General features: G+C 44.3%; 1 protein-coding gene across 4 annotated transcripts in view; it reads left to right on the top strand.

Moving 5' to 3' along the window:
• VRK2 (VRK serine/threonine kinase 2) overlaps nucleotides 1–15,705 on the top strand; it is a 36,643-nt gene that overhangs the window by 20,076 nt on the left and 862 nt on the right. The window contains exons 9-16 of one of the 4 annotated variants that reach the window (XM_059840536.1): nucleotides 3,121–3,193; nucleotides 6,620–6,714; nucleotides 7,264–7,384; nucleotides 9,185–9,243; nucleotides 10,408–10,589; nucleotides 13,529–13,702; nucleotides 13,995–14,201; nucleotides 14,914–15,005. In XM_059840536.1, the coding sequence (XP_059696519.1) occupies nucleotides 3,121–3,193; nucleotides 6,620–6,714; nucleotides 7,264–7,384; nucleotides 9,185–9,243; nucleotides 10,408–10,589; nucleotides 13,529–13,702; nucleotides 13,995–14,201; nucleotides 14,914–14,985 (983 nt within the window). In that variant the 3' untranslated portion in view covers nucleotides 14,986–15,005. Of the gene's footprint in view, nucleotides 1–3,120; nucleotides 3,194–6,619; nucleotides 6,715–7,263; nucleotides 7,385–9,184; nucleotides 9,244–10,407; nucleotides 10,590–13,528; nucleotides 13,703–13,994; nucleotides 14,202–14,910; nucleotides 15,006–15,705 lie in introns of all 4 variants that reach the window. The other 3 variants (XM_059840533.1, XM_059840532.1, XM_059840535.1) reach the window with 3 other exon arrangements.

The following is a 15,705-nucleotide window of genomic DNA, read 5'->3' as shown; positions in this document are numbered from 1 at the left end:
GGTATGTTACAGAGCATCCAAACTCTTCACATGGAATGCCAGCTCTGACCTTGTGGTGGTGTCCTGCTTTTGTCTGGGACAGAGTTAATTTTCATCCCAGTAGCTGGTGCAGTGTGTGGTTGGATTTAGGATGAGAATGACACTGAGAGCACAGGGATGTTTTAGTTGTTGCTGAGCAGTGCTTACCTTCAGTCAAGGACTGATGAGTTCCTCATGCTCTGGCAGTGAGGAGCTGTGAGGGACCTGGCCAGAGGGATGTTCCATACCTGGGGTAAACTGGGATGGGGGGGGATTGGCCAGGAGGGGCCAATCACTGCTCAGGTGGTGCTGAGCAGCTCTGTTGTGCATCACTTCTCTGTCAGGGGGTTTGTTCCTTTCTTTACCTTCCTTTTCATTATTATTATTTTTTAAATTTCAGTTCCAATAATTAACTGTTGTTATTTTAACCCATGGATTTTAATTTTTTTTCCCTGATTCTCCTTTCTCGAGGGAGGGGTAGGGGGTGAATGTCTGTGTGGTACTTTAATTGGTGGCTGGGGTTAAACCACGACAAACAGCCTGAACCCTTGAAGATCAAACTGCCAGAGTTTCCCCACTTGAGCAGAGCTCTCCACATCCCAGGGAAAATCTGCATCTGCAGCGACTTCTGTTGGAGATTGCACGGGTTCAGCTGGCAGAACACAGCAATGGGTTCCCCTGCTCTCTTGGTGTGAGGCTGAGAGGCACAGAGATGTCTTAGGATGCTGAAAGACTTCCAGCAGCTGGGGCAAAGGGCTTCTTTGCTCAGCAATCTCCTGGATTCCCTACTCATGGTGCAGTCTCAGCACAATCTCCTGTACAAAGTGAGGTGGGGTGTTCTGAAAAGTCTTTAAAGACTGTTGGCAAATGGAAGGTGCAGAGACAGCCTTCATTCTGGTGTCACCCAGCTTTTCAGAGTGGAGTGCTTTGTTATTTCAATGCTCCAGGAATATAAATTTAATTTTTAAATGTTATTTTATATAAATGAGATCCTTTCCAGAGGGCATTTCCTGCATGTGTGCAGCAACATAAGTATGAACAGCAGCAGTGGCTGTGCTGAGCCAGACAAATGAGAACATTTTGACTTGTTCATGAAGCAGCTACTGAATACATGCAGTGATTTGAGGGACATGCTGAAGCTTTAACAAAATTAGGAATTTGTAGCTTTCAAAAGTGCCTCTTGGCAATGCTTGGAGCTGATACCCTCCTTGCATAGAGCCAGTCAAATGCATTCCCTTCCCAGTAATTTAAGTCAATGCTGGAGTTTCTGTGGTTGAATGGAGAGTTTAATGGGAGGTTATTCCCCAGGATCTCTGGAGCTCACCAGGTGTGGAGTGTGCAGTGCACTGAGATCCAGAAAGGTTCCTACCAGAGGCCACTGCAGGGAAACACTTTGGGGTGGTGGGATTGGTCTGTGTTCCTCTGACAGCCTCTGGAAAGGCCAGGTGGGATGGATGTGCTGTTCCTGTGGCAGCTGCATCCTTGAGCTGTGTTTGGAGTTCTGGAACTAAGTAGGGCCCAGCCTGGCCTCTGCCTCAGGATCCAGCCTACACCATCAGCATTCCTGGATTTGTGGCAGGATCCCATCCCAGCCAGGGTGTGGGTATTTGAAATTGAAACCCTTTTTATTCTGGTGCAGATATCTCGGGGCACAACTGCGTCGTTGGTTTGTGTCTCATTGGAGTGTACTCGCTGTATTCATTTTTAAAGACCAGCCTGTATAAACAGTATTGCATTTTGGTTTGTTGATTGATAATTAAGGAGAATTATATCTGTACTCAGTGTACATTTAAAAAGTTGTTACATAGTTAGTGTTAAAAAGTAATATTTGGATCAATGCCTCTTATGGATTTTTGTAGATTTTCTCCTCACTGAGGCATGCAGTCAATAGCTAATTTCTCTGGAGATTTACTGCACTTAACATATTGAGGTTCTTTTAAATACTCCAGTCCTGTGCATCGAGTGTGTAAGCCCAGTTTTAATTTGCTATCATTGATGAACATAAGAGTATGAAGTATCTATGCTGAATTCCCTCCTGCATATATTTGTGTTTGCCATCGATTCCAAGCTGAGTCCTCTCCCTTCTCCCAGCATTTCACAGGAACTCTGAGCGGTGTTGCCATCTCTTGCATCAGTAGAGACCCCACTGAAGTCTCTGCAGGACTGATCTCTACATCTGCAGTAGTAAAAGTTGCTTCCCACAAGAGTGGGGATTTTGGGAAGGCTTCTCTGTGTCCCTGACATGGAGTTATGTACTCCTTGGGCTCCATCCCTGGGACACTGGGTACGTCCGGGGCAGTGCCAGCCTTGGGCTGATGGCAGGGAAAGCCCTGCAGCCCTTGTGCTGGTTTTCCCCCCTGCTCAGTCAGAGCTGTTCAGTGGTATTAAAAACACAGCTCAGTGCTTGGCCATTTTTCCTGTTCTGCTGACTAAAATATGTGCAGGGTTCGTTTTGTGAGGAAGGATGTGCAGGAATATAAACACCTATGCCTGGAAATACATTCTTTGGGAGCCTGCTTCCAGAGAACAGAGCTCTGAGTGGCTCTGGATCAAGAGGTTGATTTGGCATCTGTCCATGCATAGTTAGGATTCAGAGGGAGCCTGCAGGATTTTTTTCCTTTTTTTTGTCGGTCAAATGAATTATTGATCTGCTGCAGTTTGATATGTGTTTCCCAAAGACTGTGTACAGGACAAACTGTAAATCCTAAATAATAAAAGGAAAATATAACCAGTCTGGCGAAAAATGGGTGGAACTTTGCAGTGGGAAATAAATAAAAAGATGGTTTCGTTCCTGAGAGTTGGATTAGAAATGTGTGCCCAGCAGAGGAGGGAGCAGGAGGTGGCTGTAAGTGAAAGAAGAGTCACTAGCAAGGAAAAGATTGGATGGGCTTCTACAGCCACCTCTGGAAGCTGCCAGGAATGTTCAGAAGCAGCAAAAATAAGATGAGAAGCATTTACAACTCTGTCACATCTGAGGACTGTGCCTGGGAAAGGGCTGTTGTTCTCTACACCAGGAATTCAGAAAGGTAGTGAATCTCAGCTGCTTGCCCACCCCTACTTGTCAGGCCCTCACCTTTGTGATTCTTTTTTTCTGCCACACAGATGTGAAAGAAGAGTTAAACTTCTGCCACATGTTGTCCTTACTGCAAGCCTGGAACCTTTTGCTTCCAACCAGGTACCAGCATCTCCTGCCACCCAGATCTCATGGTGACATTGCCTTGCACCTCCCAGCCTTCCCACTACATGAACTTCTCCCCCTCAGAGCAGAACCCCAACCCTCTTTCTTTCAGCACATCCCATTCCACCAGTCCTGATGATTCCCTCCTGGCAGCTCTGCTGTGACTTCCATGCCTGTCCATCCCATCAAGTGTGTATCTGTGGGATCCCCGTTTGGGACAGAGAGCGTGGCTGGCACAGGAGGTGTCCCTCTCTGCCATGTCACAGGCTGGCTTCTCTGGATTGTGATGGTGCCATGGATTTTGCTTTCCAGCAACCCGTGGTGGTGGTTATTGTCAGGGAGTACTTGAGCACTGTGCCAAGCAGGGCTGGGCATGAGGAGAGCACAGGAGGTTCCCAGCTGGCTTTTGCCCTGTCTGAGGCTGGATAGTTCTGTGGAATGGCCTCCAAGCACTAAAATGGATCATTAATTAATTGTATTTCTCGAACCTCTTCTGTGGAGCCCACCCACTATTCCATTGGTCATCATCCTGCTCCAGGGAGCTCCTGAGACTGACCAGCACCTGGGGGAAGGAATACCTCCTTATCTGCTTTTTGGGGTCTTCTAATTTCTCCTACTCCTAATGGAGGCACTGATTTTTGTCAAGCCTTGTATTTGTCTGGCTTTTAATCATCTCAGCCTTTAAGTTATATCGCTTTGTGATGATACATTTTTATCATAATTGCATTTCACCATGATCATGTTAACCCTCCTTTCCTTTATGGGCTTTTGCCTTGCTGGCTGTGGTGTGAGTTCTCTTTGCTTGTGAGTTACTATAAATTGGTGTCCTGTAATGCCAGTGAGAATTGGAGGTGCCACTGCCCATCCATGCAACATGAGCAACCAGAATGATCCTGTTTATGAAAAGCTTCTAATCCAAAAAATCACTAATAGTGAAATTATCACATAGCAGTGATGATTAAAATAAGACAATATTTCATCTGTCACTTGCTAGATCTTTACAAAAGGCTGGAGAAAATCAGCTAAACAGAGGCCATAGAGAAACCTCCCATTTTTACTTCTGTTTCAGAGGAGTTCCTAGGAGCAGTGGAGTTTTGAGAGCATATTGTGATATCCCTGATCTATTTGGAAATAATAATCTGAATATAAATTACAGTGGAGATAGCTGCCAAATTCAGTGTACAGAGATACATCATCTATTTTCTTCTAAGGCGAATTGCTTCAGTTATTCTGAGTTATTGGAGCCTGTGCCTGTGTGTTGAGTATGTTTGTGGTATATTTAAAACTCTGATTTCATTGATGTGGTTGTGAGTTCATCAACTTCAGTGGAGTTGTTCCTGATTTATCTTGGCATGACTGAGAACAGAATCAGGCCTTAAATCTCCAAATTAAAAAATTAAACTTTAAAGACATTGTGGAATAAAATACCACCAATATGTTCCCATTAAATACTATTTCATATGAGACTAAAATAATAGTAAAAAAATCCTGTGAGTAGAAAAGCAGAAATCAAACATTTATTAAAAAAAAAGAAAAAATAAAATGAATCAAGTTTTTTAGCAGAGAAGTAAGACTTTGATTTAAATAAGTACTGGTTGGAGTGTACACTCTTGTAACTGTGACAAGTTATCAAGCAGAATTGTTTTATTTTCACCTGGCTGTCATATTTAAAGTGAAGGCAGATTGATTTCTCTCCGTTGATGTTTATCAAGAATTCCTGTAATCTTCAATTGTGTGAGCAGATTTATTTTTGCAAGTAAACATATCATTGAAATTTATCTATTAGTGCTGGATTTGACATGAAAATCTAATAATTCCATTGTCCATAGATAATACTAACTCGTTAAAGATTAATCAATTACTTTTTAACAAGAATCTAAATGATTTAAAAGCTTGAGGGATTTCACTTCTATGGAGCAGAGGGAAATAAGAAGTACAGCCAAGAATCAAATGCTGACATTTTCAAGTGGTTCTGCAAAAACCCCATGTAAATGTCTGCACTTAGCAGCCCTTGTGGTGGCCTGGGAGATGAAGGGATAGGGGGCTGACTTACTGTCTCCTGTGGAACATTTCCTGTTGCTGCTGGCCACAGGTGCTTTAGCTCCACAGACTTTTTGTTGTCCCTGTGCTTGCTGTGGCTTTGAGCAGGTGTCACCAAGGCTTTTGCTTTGTTGTGGCTTTGTCCCAGGAGCTGCAGGTGAGAGGGAATGTCATTAGTCATGGCCTAGCTATGAAGAAACTTTAGTCTCTGGGACTGTTTTGTCAGAAAATGACTTTTCTTGGGGTTGCTTCTGAAATCTGATCGGTTTGCTGTTATTTATAAATACACATCAATGAATCTCCCCCATGGAAAAAAGCTGTTCATTGGAATTCTGACAATATTCCTCAAAAGGCCACTTTCTGTAGCCCCTCTCACACAAACAGGTGCCAGAAAGACATTGTGAAAATTAGAGGATCTGCAGTCAAAAATGCTGGCTTATATGGATTGAATCTGGAATTGCCATAATGGAAAAAAGAGTTGTGAACACGTGTGTGTGAATGGAATTGTTCCACAGTTACTGGGAGATTTATAGCCAGAGAAATCACTACAGAACAGCAAGTGGTAGAGATTGTGTTTTTATTTTAATATGGGAGCCAAGTCTTGCATTAGGACGTTGTTGAATCCAGGGCAGGAAATAAACGATGCCCAAGGGACAGCGCAGCGGTGTTGGATCCAGGGCCTTTAATAATCCCGGGCCTAAGAGCAGTTAAGATAGGGAATGGATAAAAACTAATCTGCTGCTTTTCCAGTAATGTGTGTACAGGAATGAGGGACAGTTATGATGTGTTGGCACCATGGCTTTTAGCAGATGACTTCTTAAATTAAAAGATAAGTTCACCGAGTGACTTTCTGGAATTTATTTAATGAAGGCCCATAAAATATGATATCTGTTTACAGCTGGATTAACAGCACAGTGCTCAGCTACTGGTCTTTGCACTGGATAAAAAGTGCCAAACAAGTCTGAACTCTCCTTTCCTTCTTGGAAAGCACAAATTCATTTTGGAAAAGCATAAATTTAAGTTCTACATCTGTCTGTCTTTAATCACGACAAGCAGTTTCTGGTTTTGTAGATTCCATGTGGTTTTGACGTGCAAACTGTAGGCTGCAACTCAAAGAAATCCTGCAGTGCTCCTGCTTGTTCAGTTTTAGCAAGTTTGGTCTCCTCTGGGTAGCAGCAAGCACTAGCAATTCTGTTGATATTGCACTTTTCCCCTCTCTCTTTCTCTAGGAAAAGCCAGTCCAGATTTAACTTCAGTTTATCTGCGTAGAGGATGCTCAGGGATGGGGTTAATTTTTGATTTAATTTTGTCTCCTGTATTTGTGTCTGCCTGGGGTGTGCAGAGAGTAAGTTGTTCCTGAAATAACTTCCTTTTTGGAAGCAGCAGTGGGAAGTTCACCCAGGACTTTGCTGAACAGCGAGTGCATTTTGGGCTGTGCAGAGCTCGGCCGGCGCTGCTGGAGCTGGGAGCAGGCTCTGGTGAGTCAGTGCACACTAGATGGCACTTTTGTCCCAGCATCCGAGTTCAAACGGCTCCACGGGAGAACAGGAAAGGCCATCAGTGTTTAGTCTGCTCTCACAGAGTCCCTGCATGACCAATGTGGACCCCATGGACTTCCTGGAACATGTGTTAGCAATTTAGCAGCAGACATTTATTTCTTTGTTTTACTGCTTGGCTCTTTGAGAAAGTGTTGGTACTCAGTTATGGGCTGTCTGGATCATGTCAGAGGCCATGGGGATCAAGTCCATGTGACAGGCCAGACTGAGGAAGGATGGAGTTGGAGGAGGTGAGGAAGCTGACCCTCACTTGAGCAGGAACAAGTCACTGCCTGTCTGTGGCCTGTGGCCAAATGCCGGGGCGGTTCAGGTCTAATACAGCTGAACAAACAAAACACTTTGCCCATTTGGCTTCTTCATATTTCATCAGCACCAGTTCAATCAAAGTCTTTTCTATTTCCTAAGAAGAGGTTCCTATTCTTAATTCTATTTTTTTTTCCTCTTTTCCCTTTCCCCTTTCCCACATTTTAGCCCCATCCAGACGAGGTGACCTTGAAATCCTTGGCTACTGCATGCTGCACTGGCTGTGTGGGAAGCTGCCCTGGGAGCAGAACCTCAAGGACCCTGTGGCTGTCCAGAGTGCGAAAACAAAGTAAGGACAAACCCCCCCACACGTGGACACACCAGCCTGGAGCCCTGCAGCATCCTCACTGCTTCCCAGCTCTGGGAAACACAGCTTTCCATGCTGTAGAACAGCACCTTAGGAGAAAGCTAAAACAATTTTCCTTAATTAAGAGAGATGTTGGAAGCAGTTAAAATGGGAACTTTATGTGCATGTCTACTCTCCTTTGCATGTTTATGTCTGTGCTGCTGTGAGGAGAGGATGGATTCCAGTGCACAGTACACAGGCATTTTGTCTGCTGTGTATTTTTCCAATACTCTTTCTTTTTCCAAGAAATCATTTGTAAATTAGCACGAGCCTTGGTGCACATACAGAAGGCTGTTGTGCGGTTCCATTAAACTTCATGGGCGCTTTGTAGAGACTGGAGTACAAACATCTCTTGGTGGTTTTTCCACATGTGCACTCTATTTATTTAACTTTCTATATAATACTGTTTTTCAGATGTTTTTCTGTAGGTTTTTAGTGTTACATAAGCCTACTGCCATTACAAACAATTAAATTCCAAAACACTAAGGAGCTTGGTGAAAATCTTTCCTTTTTCCCAGCGTTACTTGGAGCTCACTTGGAGCAACAGTGCATCAGTGTTTTCTTCCTCTGCCCTCCCAGCTGGGACTGGAGGGAGTTAACTGCACGGGGTACCTGTAGCAGGCTCCACAGCAGAGGAGTTACCCAGAGCTGGAGCATCCCAGTACCAGGAGGCAGCAAACTTTGAAGTAGGGCAGGTCACAGCAGAGGTACCTGCTGGGGCTGGCCGATCCCTGAAATCAACGCGGGGCAGCAGCTCCCGGCACAGGGAAGGGCGGCTGGAGCCCGTGCACGGGGCTGAGGGCAGCTGGGGATGTTGACACCCTCTGCTGTGTTTAATACTTCTCCTTTAGAAGTTCTGATCATTACACAGCCCCCTGCAAGGTAACACTTATACAATTCAATGGGAAATCAATTTAATCAATCAAGCTGCTCCACTGATTCTTCCCTTTCCGTTAACCCTTGGATGGCTCACGTTTCCAGGATGCTGAGCAAAAAGAGGCTCCAAGGAAATGCATAGAAAATTACACAGATTCCACTCATCAGAAATATCTTCTTACTCTAATGAATTCATTCCTGGAATTAGGTATCTTGCCCAGGTTATCCCTCTTATCTGTCTTAATTTTCAGGTTCCTCTGGGTGCTGGACTGCCCAAGATGAGGGCTGGTGTTATTCCTGATTTTAGGAATTGATGCTGGGCTTCTTTGCTGTTCCTGTTTCTGGATGGACAGGAATTCCACCTCCAGCCCTACTGTTGATGAAATGTGTGGGACTTTGGGTGATGTGACCTCCCTGTCCCCTTATGGCCCTGTCGTGCCTGGGTGTAACTTTGGCAGCCATGTGCTCCGTGGCAGAGGGGACCTGATGCTAAATTATAGGAAGGCAGAGCAAAACTGCTGCTTAAATTCCAAAATAGAAATTGGAATCATCAATCTGAAATCAGAACAAGCCATTTGGCTCAAAGGGCTTTTGTTTTTCCTTCTAAAAAGTTTAAAGTATGTGCAAAGAAAAACTTAAAGTGCAGTTTTAGGTGTCAGCCTGGTCTTGGTGAAACCAGCAGAGTTCAAACAGTTAAAAATGGAGCTGGTGAGGGGAGATCTGGGTTCAAAAGCAGTCCTGTGAATCATTAGCTATCCTGGAGGTCCACTCCCTTTGGAGCTGAGACTTGCTGTCTTCCTAAATCCCAAATGAGGAATCACCTGCTCCTAAAGCGCATTAAACTGTTGCACTCTGGTGTTGTTTCAGACTTATGGATGAGCTCCCAGATTCAGTGCTGAGGTGGGATTCTCCTGGAAGCAGCTGCAGTAAGTGTACTTGCACCTGTACCCCCTGGCTCTTCAGTCTCTTCCTAAACACAGTTCAGTGTCTGACTCTGGGGGGGAGCAGAAGAGAAGGAAAGTAACACAAATTGAACAAAGTCTTTGAAAATAGAATCTTGCTCAGTCTGTGCTGTATCCCATGGAGTGACATAAGGGATCTTGGCCATATGTAATCCAAGGTGTTGGGAAGCAGTGACTATCTTGGAAACAGAAGTAGCTGTTAGCATGGAAATAGTAAGCAACTGTCTACCAAAGGTTTATTGCTCATTGCTCAGAGTTTGAAAAAGCAAATGGATGCAGAGTTTGTCTTGTCTTGTTTCTTCCTTCCCTCAAATACAAAAGTAACCCAGGGAAAACACCAAAGGTCAGTATCTATTTTTGATTTATTCCCTTATTTTCCTAGCACTTTTGCATTGGAATTACTGGAATGCAGTGTGTATTAGTGAAATTTATTCATGATGTCTATACATATTTAATAAATCTTTCCTGCTGGGATTTGACCAGATGCTAATATCTGGTGTAGCACTCCAGTTTTAGGATACACTTGGGTCTTCAACTGAAAGAAAAGTTTGAACCCCCCATATGTTTTTCCTACTAGCATTATTTCTGCCCATTCAATGGTTTCCCTGTTTTTTGAACCACTTGATGGAAAAATGTTGCTGCTGTCGGACTGTTTTGGGATGCAATCAGAAAAACAATAGTAGTGTTTGAAGTAAAAAAAAAAAAAAAAAAAAAGTTGTATTTTTCCAAAACATTCCCAGTATAGTATTTATGCAGATTAAAATAATACTGTTCAGAGTAATTAATATTGAAGGGGATATTGTGATCTATCAAAGACTTTCCTCTTTTACACAGAATTATCAATACTTGTTGGTAAAATGTTTAAATTTTTATCCTTGGATAGCTGTCAGTGCTGTGGGAATTAGTGTATGAACATAACGAGATGGAGCACTTCAAGTCTGGCTTGTTTATCCAAGTCTGTCTTTTCCCTTTCTCCTCCCAAAAAGACAAGACATTGTCAGTTCTGTGTTTGGAGTGTGCCTTCAGCTGAAATTGTGTTGTCTCGTTTGGCATCTGTGTTGGAATGAGATCCTTTCCGAACTTCTGGGGTTGCACTCAGTGAAATTCACACTCTAATCTGCTCTACAGGTGAAATAGCCAAGTTTCTAGCCTCTGTTTCTGGCCTAGCTTATGCTGAGAAGCCCAAGTATCAGGTGCTGAAGAAAATCCTGCTGGATGGCCTGGAGTCAAGCGGGATGCGCTACGACGGCCCCCTGGAATTTTCCACAGCAGCGGGTGCACGGAATCACCTCGCTGCTAAGGTGTCCAGGGTGAGTGAGACAGCTCTGGGAGCATTCCTGACAGCTCCTGCCTCTGGCCTTCCCTCTTGGAGAGGAGGAAATAGTTAAAGCTCTCAAAATGAGACTGACACAGCAGTTCTTCTGCCTTAAATACACCATGTTTGTTAATTCCTGTTTCCCCTGGCTTTGCTAAAAAGTGGAATGTCAACCCTCAAGGAGGAAGAACTGCCATGAGTCCTTTTGACCCACAGGCTCTCACTTCAAAGCAGTAGGTCTGTGGAGAATGATTTACTTTCAGGATAATGGGGAAGTCAAGGACTTTGTTCACTAACATCTTGAAGACAGGCCTGAATGCCAGGTTTTTCCTTCGTCCCAGATTAAAAGCAAAGTTACCTTTATTAGTGACAGCATTTAATTCATTTTCTTGCTTTCAGGCTGCTCTTTGTCATTTGCCTTTATCCTCCTGCAGCCCCAGTGTGGAGGAGATGTTCCTGTGGCTTTAGCTGAGCTGCTGGTGTGCACTGGCACAGGGTTTTCCAAGTGACACAGCTCTCCTGTGCTATTTTCCTGCAGTGCTCTAAGTTAATAAAGCCCAGCTCCCCTAAGCAGAGAGGGAGGTAATTAGCAGTTTTGCTGGGAAATGTCAGGCCCGTTGTTCCTGTGGAAGTGCCCGCATGCAGCAGCCCCGTGTGGGGCTCTGGGGCGTGTGCAATAAGGCAGGGTCAGGGTCCCATCCATTTTTAATATTCCTGGTGAACTTTGGACCATCACAAGTGTACGTGAGCCAAGAATGCAGGATGCAAACTAATGTGACTGATAGGCTGCGAGATGAATGGTGATTCAAGTATCAGTGCACAGATGGTTCTGATTTGCTGAGTTTTGTAGCTGCTGCAACTGAAGACATAAAATATCCTTCTAGTCATAAATTAGCTCTTTGGAAGCAAAACCTTGGCACCAGAGCTTTACAACCTTCAATTAGTAGGGAAAGAAGTATTTGAATGACTGTGGTATTGACATCTGTAGGCCTGCATAGTAATCATTCCTAATAGAAGAGAATATCTGTTTGAGGGGGTTTTGCATGGCTAATTAACCACCAGTGAGAATATGTAATTTTTTCATGATCTCCTGATTGTCACCTTTCTCTCATGATACAATTAGATTTTATTGTAGCAAGTGACTCACGAACCAATTGTCAGCACTATTTACGTATTGTGGAAGGCAGAACAAAAGTTCATGTTTAATGAAAAGGTACTGGGTTTTGATCTTGGTAATTACAGATACTTAGTTTAGCACTTTTATTGACTTCTCTGGTTTTACCTCTTTTTTCTTTTAACAAAACCAAAAGCTGTTTTGGTGACTGGACTTATGTGGCTGTGATGGTGACCACTGTGCCCTCACTCATTTGAGAAGTTCTTTTAAGTTGGCACTGTTTTGTGAACTGACTGGGAGCATCAGGTAGCTGTTGACCGATCTCCAGCTGATCCTGCTGGATCTCTGTTTCACAGGAGTCTTTGATTTCTCAGTCAGACACTAAATAGTAAATCTGTTTCCTTCTTAAGCCTGGTCAAAAGCTCAACAGTCTGTAGCATAAAAGACGATCCCAGCCTTGCAGGCTGCAGGAGCTGCTGCAGCACTGGATATTTGCAGGTCACACCCCCCTGGAAAATCCCTGGCTGAGGAGTGAATGGTTATCACCATTCCTGTGCTGCAGGATTCAGTGGGATTGGGTGTGATGGCCAGAAACAGGATCAGGGGCAATGCCTGGGTGTTACTAAATCTTGGCACTTGTCAGCACTTTCTCAGGGAAATCTGTGATGCTGAGTGTCTCACTTCTTGGAACAGTGAGAACACCAGGATCACCTGTGTGTGACTGCAGCCTGTTCCTTCCGCCAGTTCTGCTGCTGACATGAGCCAGTTTCCTCTAGGCACTCGCTGCAAAACAGCTGCAGAAAGGCAATTTTAGGGTTATCCAAAGGATTTAAGGAGGACTTAAATGCAAGTAGAGAGGACAGGTAACTGAACTCTCTTGAAATTTATTGCAATTTTCAGCAAGTGCAATGTTTCAGTGGCCTTGTGCACTGGGTGCTGCAGCCCTGACAGGCAGCTCTTCTCAATGCATCTTTTCATGGCATTGCCTGGAGTGATCCTAGGCCTGACTCTTTTTATCTCGGTGTTCCCATTCCCTCTCTCCTTCACCAAACACTTCTCCCATTGAAGAGACAACCTTGGAACAGTGGGAGCCACTGCAAACAAGCCACTGTCTCCTCACTTGTTTCTTGTGAGCAGGATTTGACTCCAGCCGATCTGATTCCTTCTGTACCACTTTGGTACACAGGAAATGCGGGGATTTGGAGTTAATTCCCTTCTGAAGAGCCATGGCACCTGTAACAGAGGCTTCTGTAGCATCAGCTCCTTGATGATGTGGAGAGGATTGCATGGATTTTAGGATATTGCTCCCTGTGTAGAATCTGAATTTAATCTTGAGGTGGCATAAGAACTGTAGCAGTGGCTATATCCCGATTCTTGGTTCCAATTGCACACCAAAGATAGGTGATAAAATATTATTTGCATTAATTCCCATATTTGTTTACCACACTTTTTTGCTCTGGATAAATATTTCCATCTTTTCCCCCTACAGTGAAAGTGCTGATGTTTGGGCAAAAGGAAAGTGGGGTGAAAGTGGGTGGGAAAGCCAGGTCACTGCTTGCTTGATCTTGTAGAAATCAGACTAAAGAACAACTGCATTAATACCAACCTGTAATTTCATTAGGATGAAATATGGTAATTTTTAGATGTAAACCCATTTATTTTCACTTCTGGAACTTTAAGTGAAAACTTGGTTTTGCTTTAAGTCCTGTTTGGAAAGTGATGCAGTTGTTTAAGGTGTGTATATATGGTGAAGATCATTCTTTTTCTGTGTGAGATCTGGACCTTTTTTCACTGTACAAAATGCTTACTGTGCACCCCAGGGTCGCCTCCCAAAGCCTCCAGCAAAACCAGCTCAGCAGAAGGGAAAAAAGCCACAAGGTGAAGAACCTGCCTATCAAAACAAAGCGTGTGTGGGGGTGACAGGCACACAGCTCCTGGAAGAAGGAAAGCCAAGTACACGGAACAGGAGGCGTCCCCAGGCAGAGCTGCAGCAGGTGAGGATCTGGGTGTGGCAGCAGCACCCAGCTCTCCCTGTTCATTAGCTCCATGTCCATCCCGTGGGGTGGGTGAGGAGGAACAGGGCTGGAAAAGAGCCACGGGCTCTGGCACAGACTCCAGAAGCTGGCAGATGCTTGCTGGCTTCCAGTATTCCAAAGAGGAACCTGAGTGTCTGGTAGCCCAGGGAAGAAGTGCCAGGAGGGCAGTGCCTGACCTGCCCCAAGCCTGGCACCTCCAAGTGCTGGATCAGGACCTGTGCTGACTGTGAACTTATGGAATTCCTTTCAGCAAACAGAGATACTGTCTGTACCTCAGTGGGCTCCCTTGCCCAGGCCTTCCCTAAATCCAGTGCAGCAGAAGGAAGACATGGGGCACAAGGACCACGGCAGCTGCCTGAGCAGGCCCCAGACCCGGGGAACACGCCAGCAGTTCCACGTGGAAGAGAAGCCATTTAAATTTTACACTACATCTCAGGAACCTGAGCACCCAAAAAAGGTGAGGGATTTGGTGTTACCATACAACAGTCACAGTGCCTTGAGAAGGAAAGATCAGCTTTTCTAAAAACAAGAGTTCCAAAAACCCCTTGAGGGTTCAACTATGTGTACACAAACTCTGTTTGCCACGAACACTAAAGGTTTGTGGGTAATTGCCTGTATGCCCTATTGGCCAGCTACCACTGCAGTCTGTGTAGCTGCAGAGCAAAGCTCTGCATGTGGATGCAAATTGTTACTTCCCAGCTCTTCTGTCTCCCTTTGTGGACCCCCTTTTTGCTTGGTAGAAACTTTGTTCAGTAGTTTCCTTCTCTGTGTAGTGGATAACTTCATCGCGCTCACTGCTTAAAGTCCTAAAATTCTGAGATTTGCATCAGAGGATTTTAGCAATTACCAAACTCATCTTGAATATTATTGTTAATTTAGTGCATAAAAGGGCTGAATGAATAGTTTCAGTCTCACTCTTCAACCGTACAGGAAAAAAAAAGAAAAAATGAATCGGTTTTAATACAAATAATACAGCACCACATCCATCTCCATGATCACCCTGTGCTCCTGTTCTCTGGAGCTCTGGTGATTTTAGTGAGTGGATTCCACCCTGGTTTCCTTTCATATAAACAAATAACTTGGTTAAATGAGGACAGTTTCTAATGAGCACAAAAATGTAACTTTAAAGGTAGCTTTATGATTAATCCAAAATTCTTTGCTTCAAGCAGTCTGATCATCACTGCCTGGAGACTCCGGTACAAGCTGAGAGAGGGAAGCAGAAAAAGCACAGCTGTACCTGAGAGCACCAGGCAGGACAGTGGTGAGCAGAACCATCCTGGGAGATGTTTTGGCTGCCAGCAGGGGACATGGAGTCTGACAAGTCAAACACAACTTTGAAATAGGAAAGCATTCCACTGTTACTTCCTAGTCCTCAAATGTAAAATTTTTGCAGAAAAGGGACCAATCACTGGGCTGGTGGTTAGATGATATTTGTGTTTGGATTTAGTTTTTCTAATGGAAAAGCTGCTATTCCAATAGGATTAAACATGCTGTTTCTATGTAGAACCATTCTGCATAATAGGGGGGACTTTAAATGTCAGATAGCATTCAAGCCATTCAAATGAGAAAGTGGAGAAGGAAAAAAGGCAGGATTCTCTTAGTTTCATTTTGCAGAATTGCTCTGTTCCTCTCACGTAATTCAGGAGCTTGGTAATGGAAAGCTCTGTAGGAAACCAAAGCTGTCCCTGGCGCTAAGGGGCAGTTTTTATTAAAGAGAGTCAAGTCTTGGCTAAGTGAGAAGTGGGATTGTGGTGTTTGGGGATCCCTTTCAGAGGGGGAGGCTGGCCAAGAACAGCATTGCTGCTGGAGATGTAGAACAGCCCTGGCACCCCTGGCCAGCCAGAACAAGCCCCACTCTAAAGTTTATGTTCCTTATGTTCCTCATGATGGGCTGAAGTTTGGCTTCACTGTCAAATGCAAAATTTACACAAATGAAGCCAGCACATTCACCTCTAAAATCA

Source organism: Haemorhous mexicanus, chromosome 3 (genome assembly GCF_027477595.1).
Source record: "Haemorhous mexicanus isolate bHaeMex1 chromosome 3, bHaeMex1.pri, whole genome shotgun sequence".
Lineage (NCBI taxonomy): Eukaryota > Metazoa > Chordata > Aves > Passeriformes > Fringillidae > Haemorhous > Haemorhous mexicanus.
The sequence above is the reverse complement of the archived record's forward strand: the minus strand, read 5'-3'. Positions and strand labels throughout refer to the sequence as shown.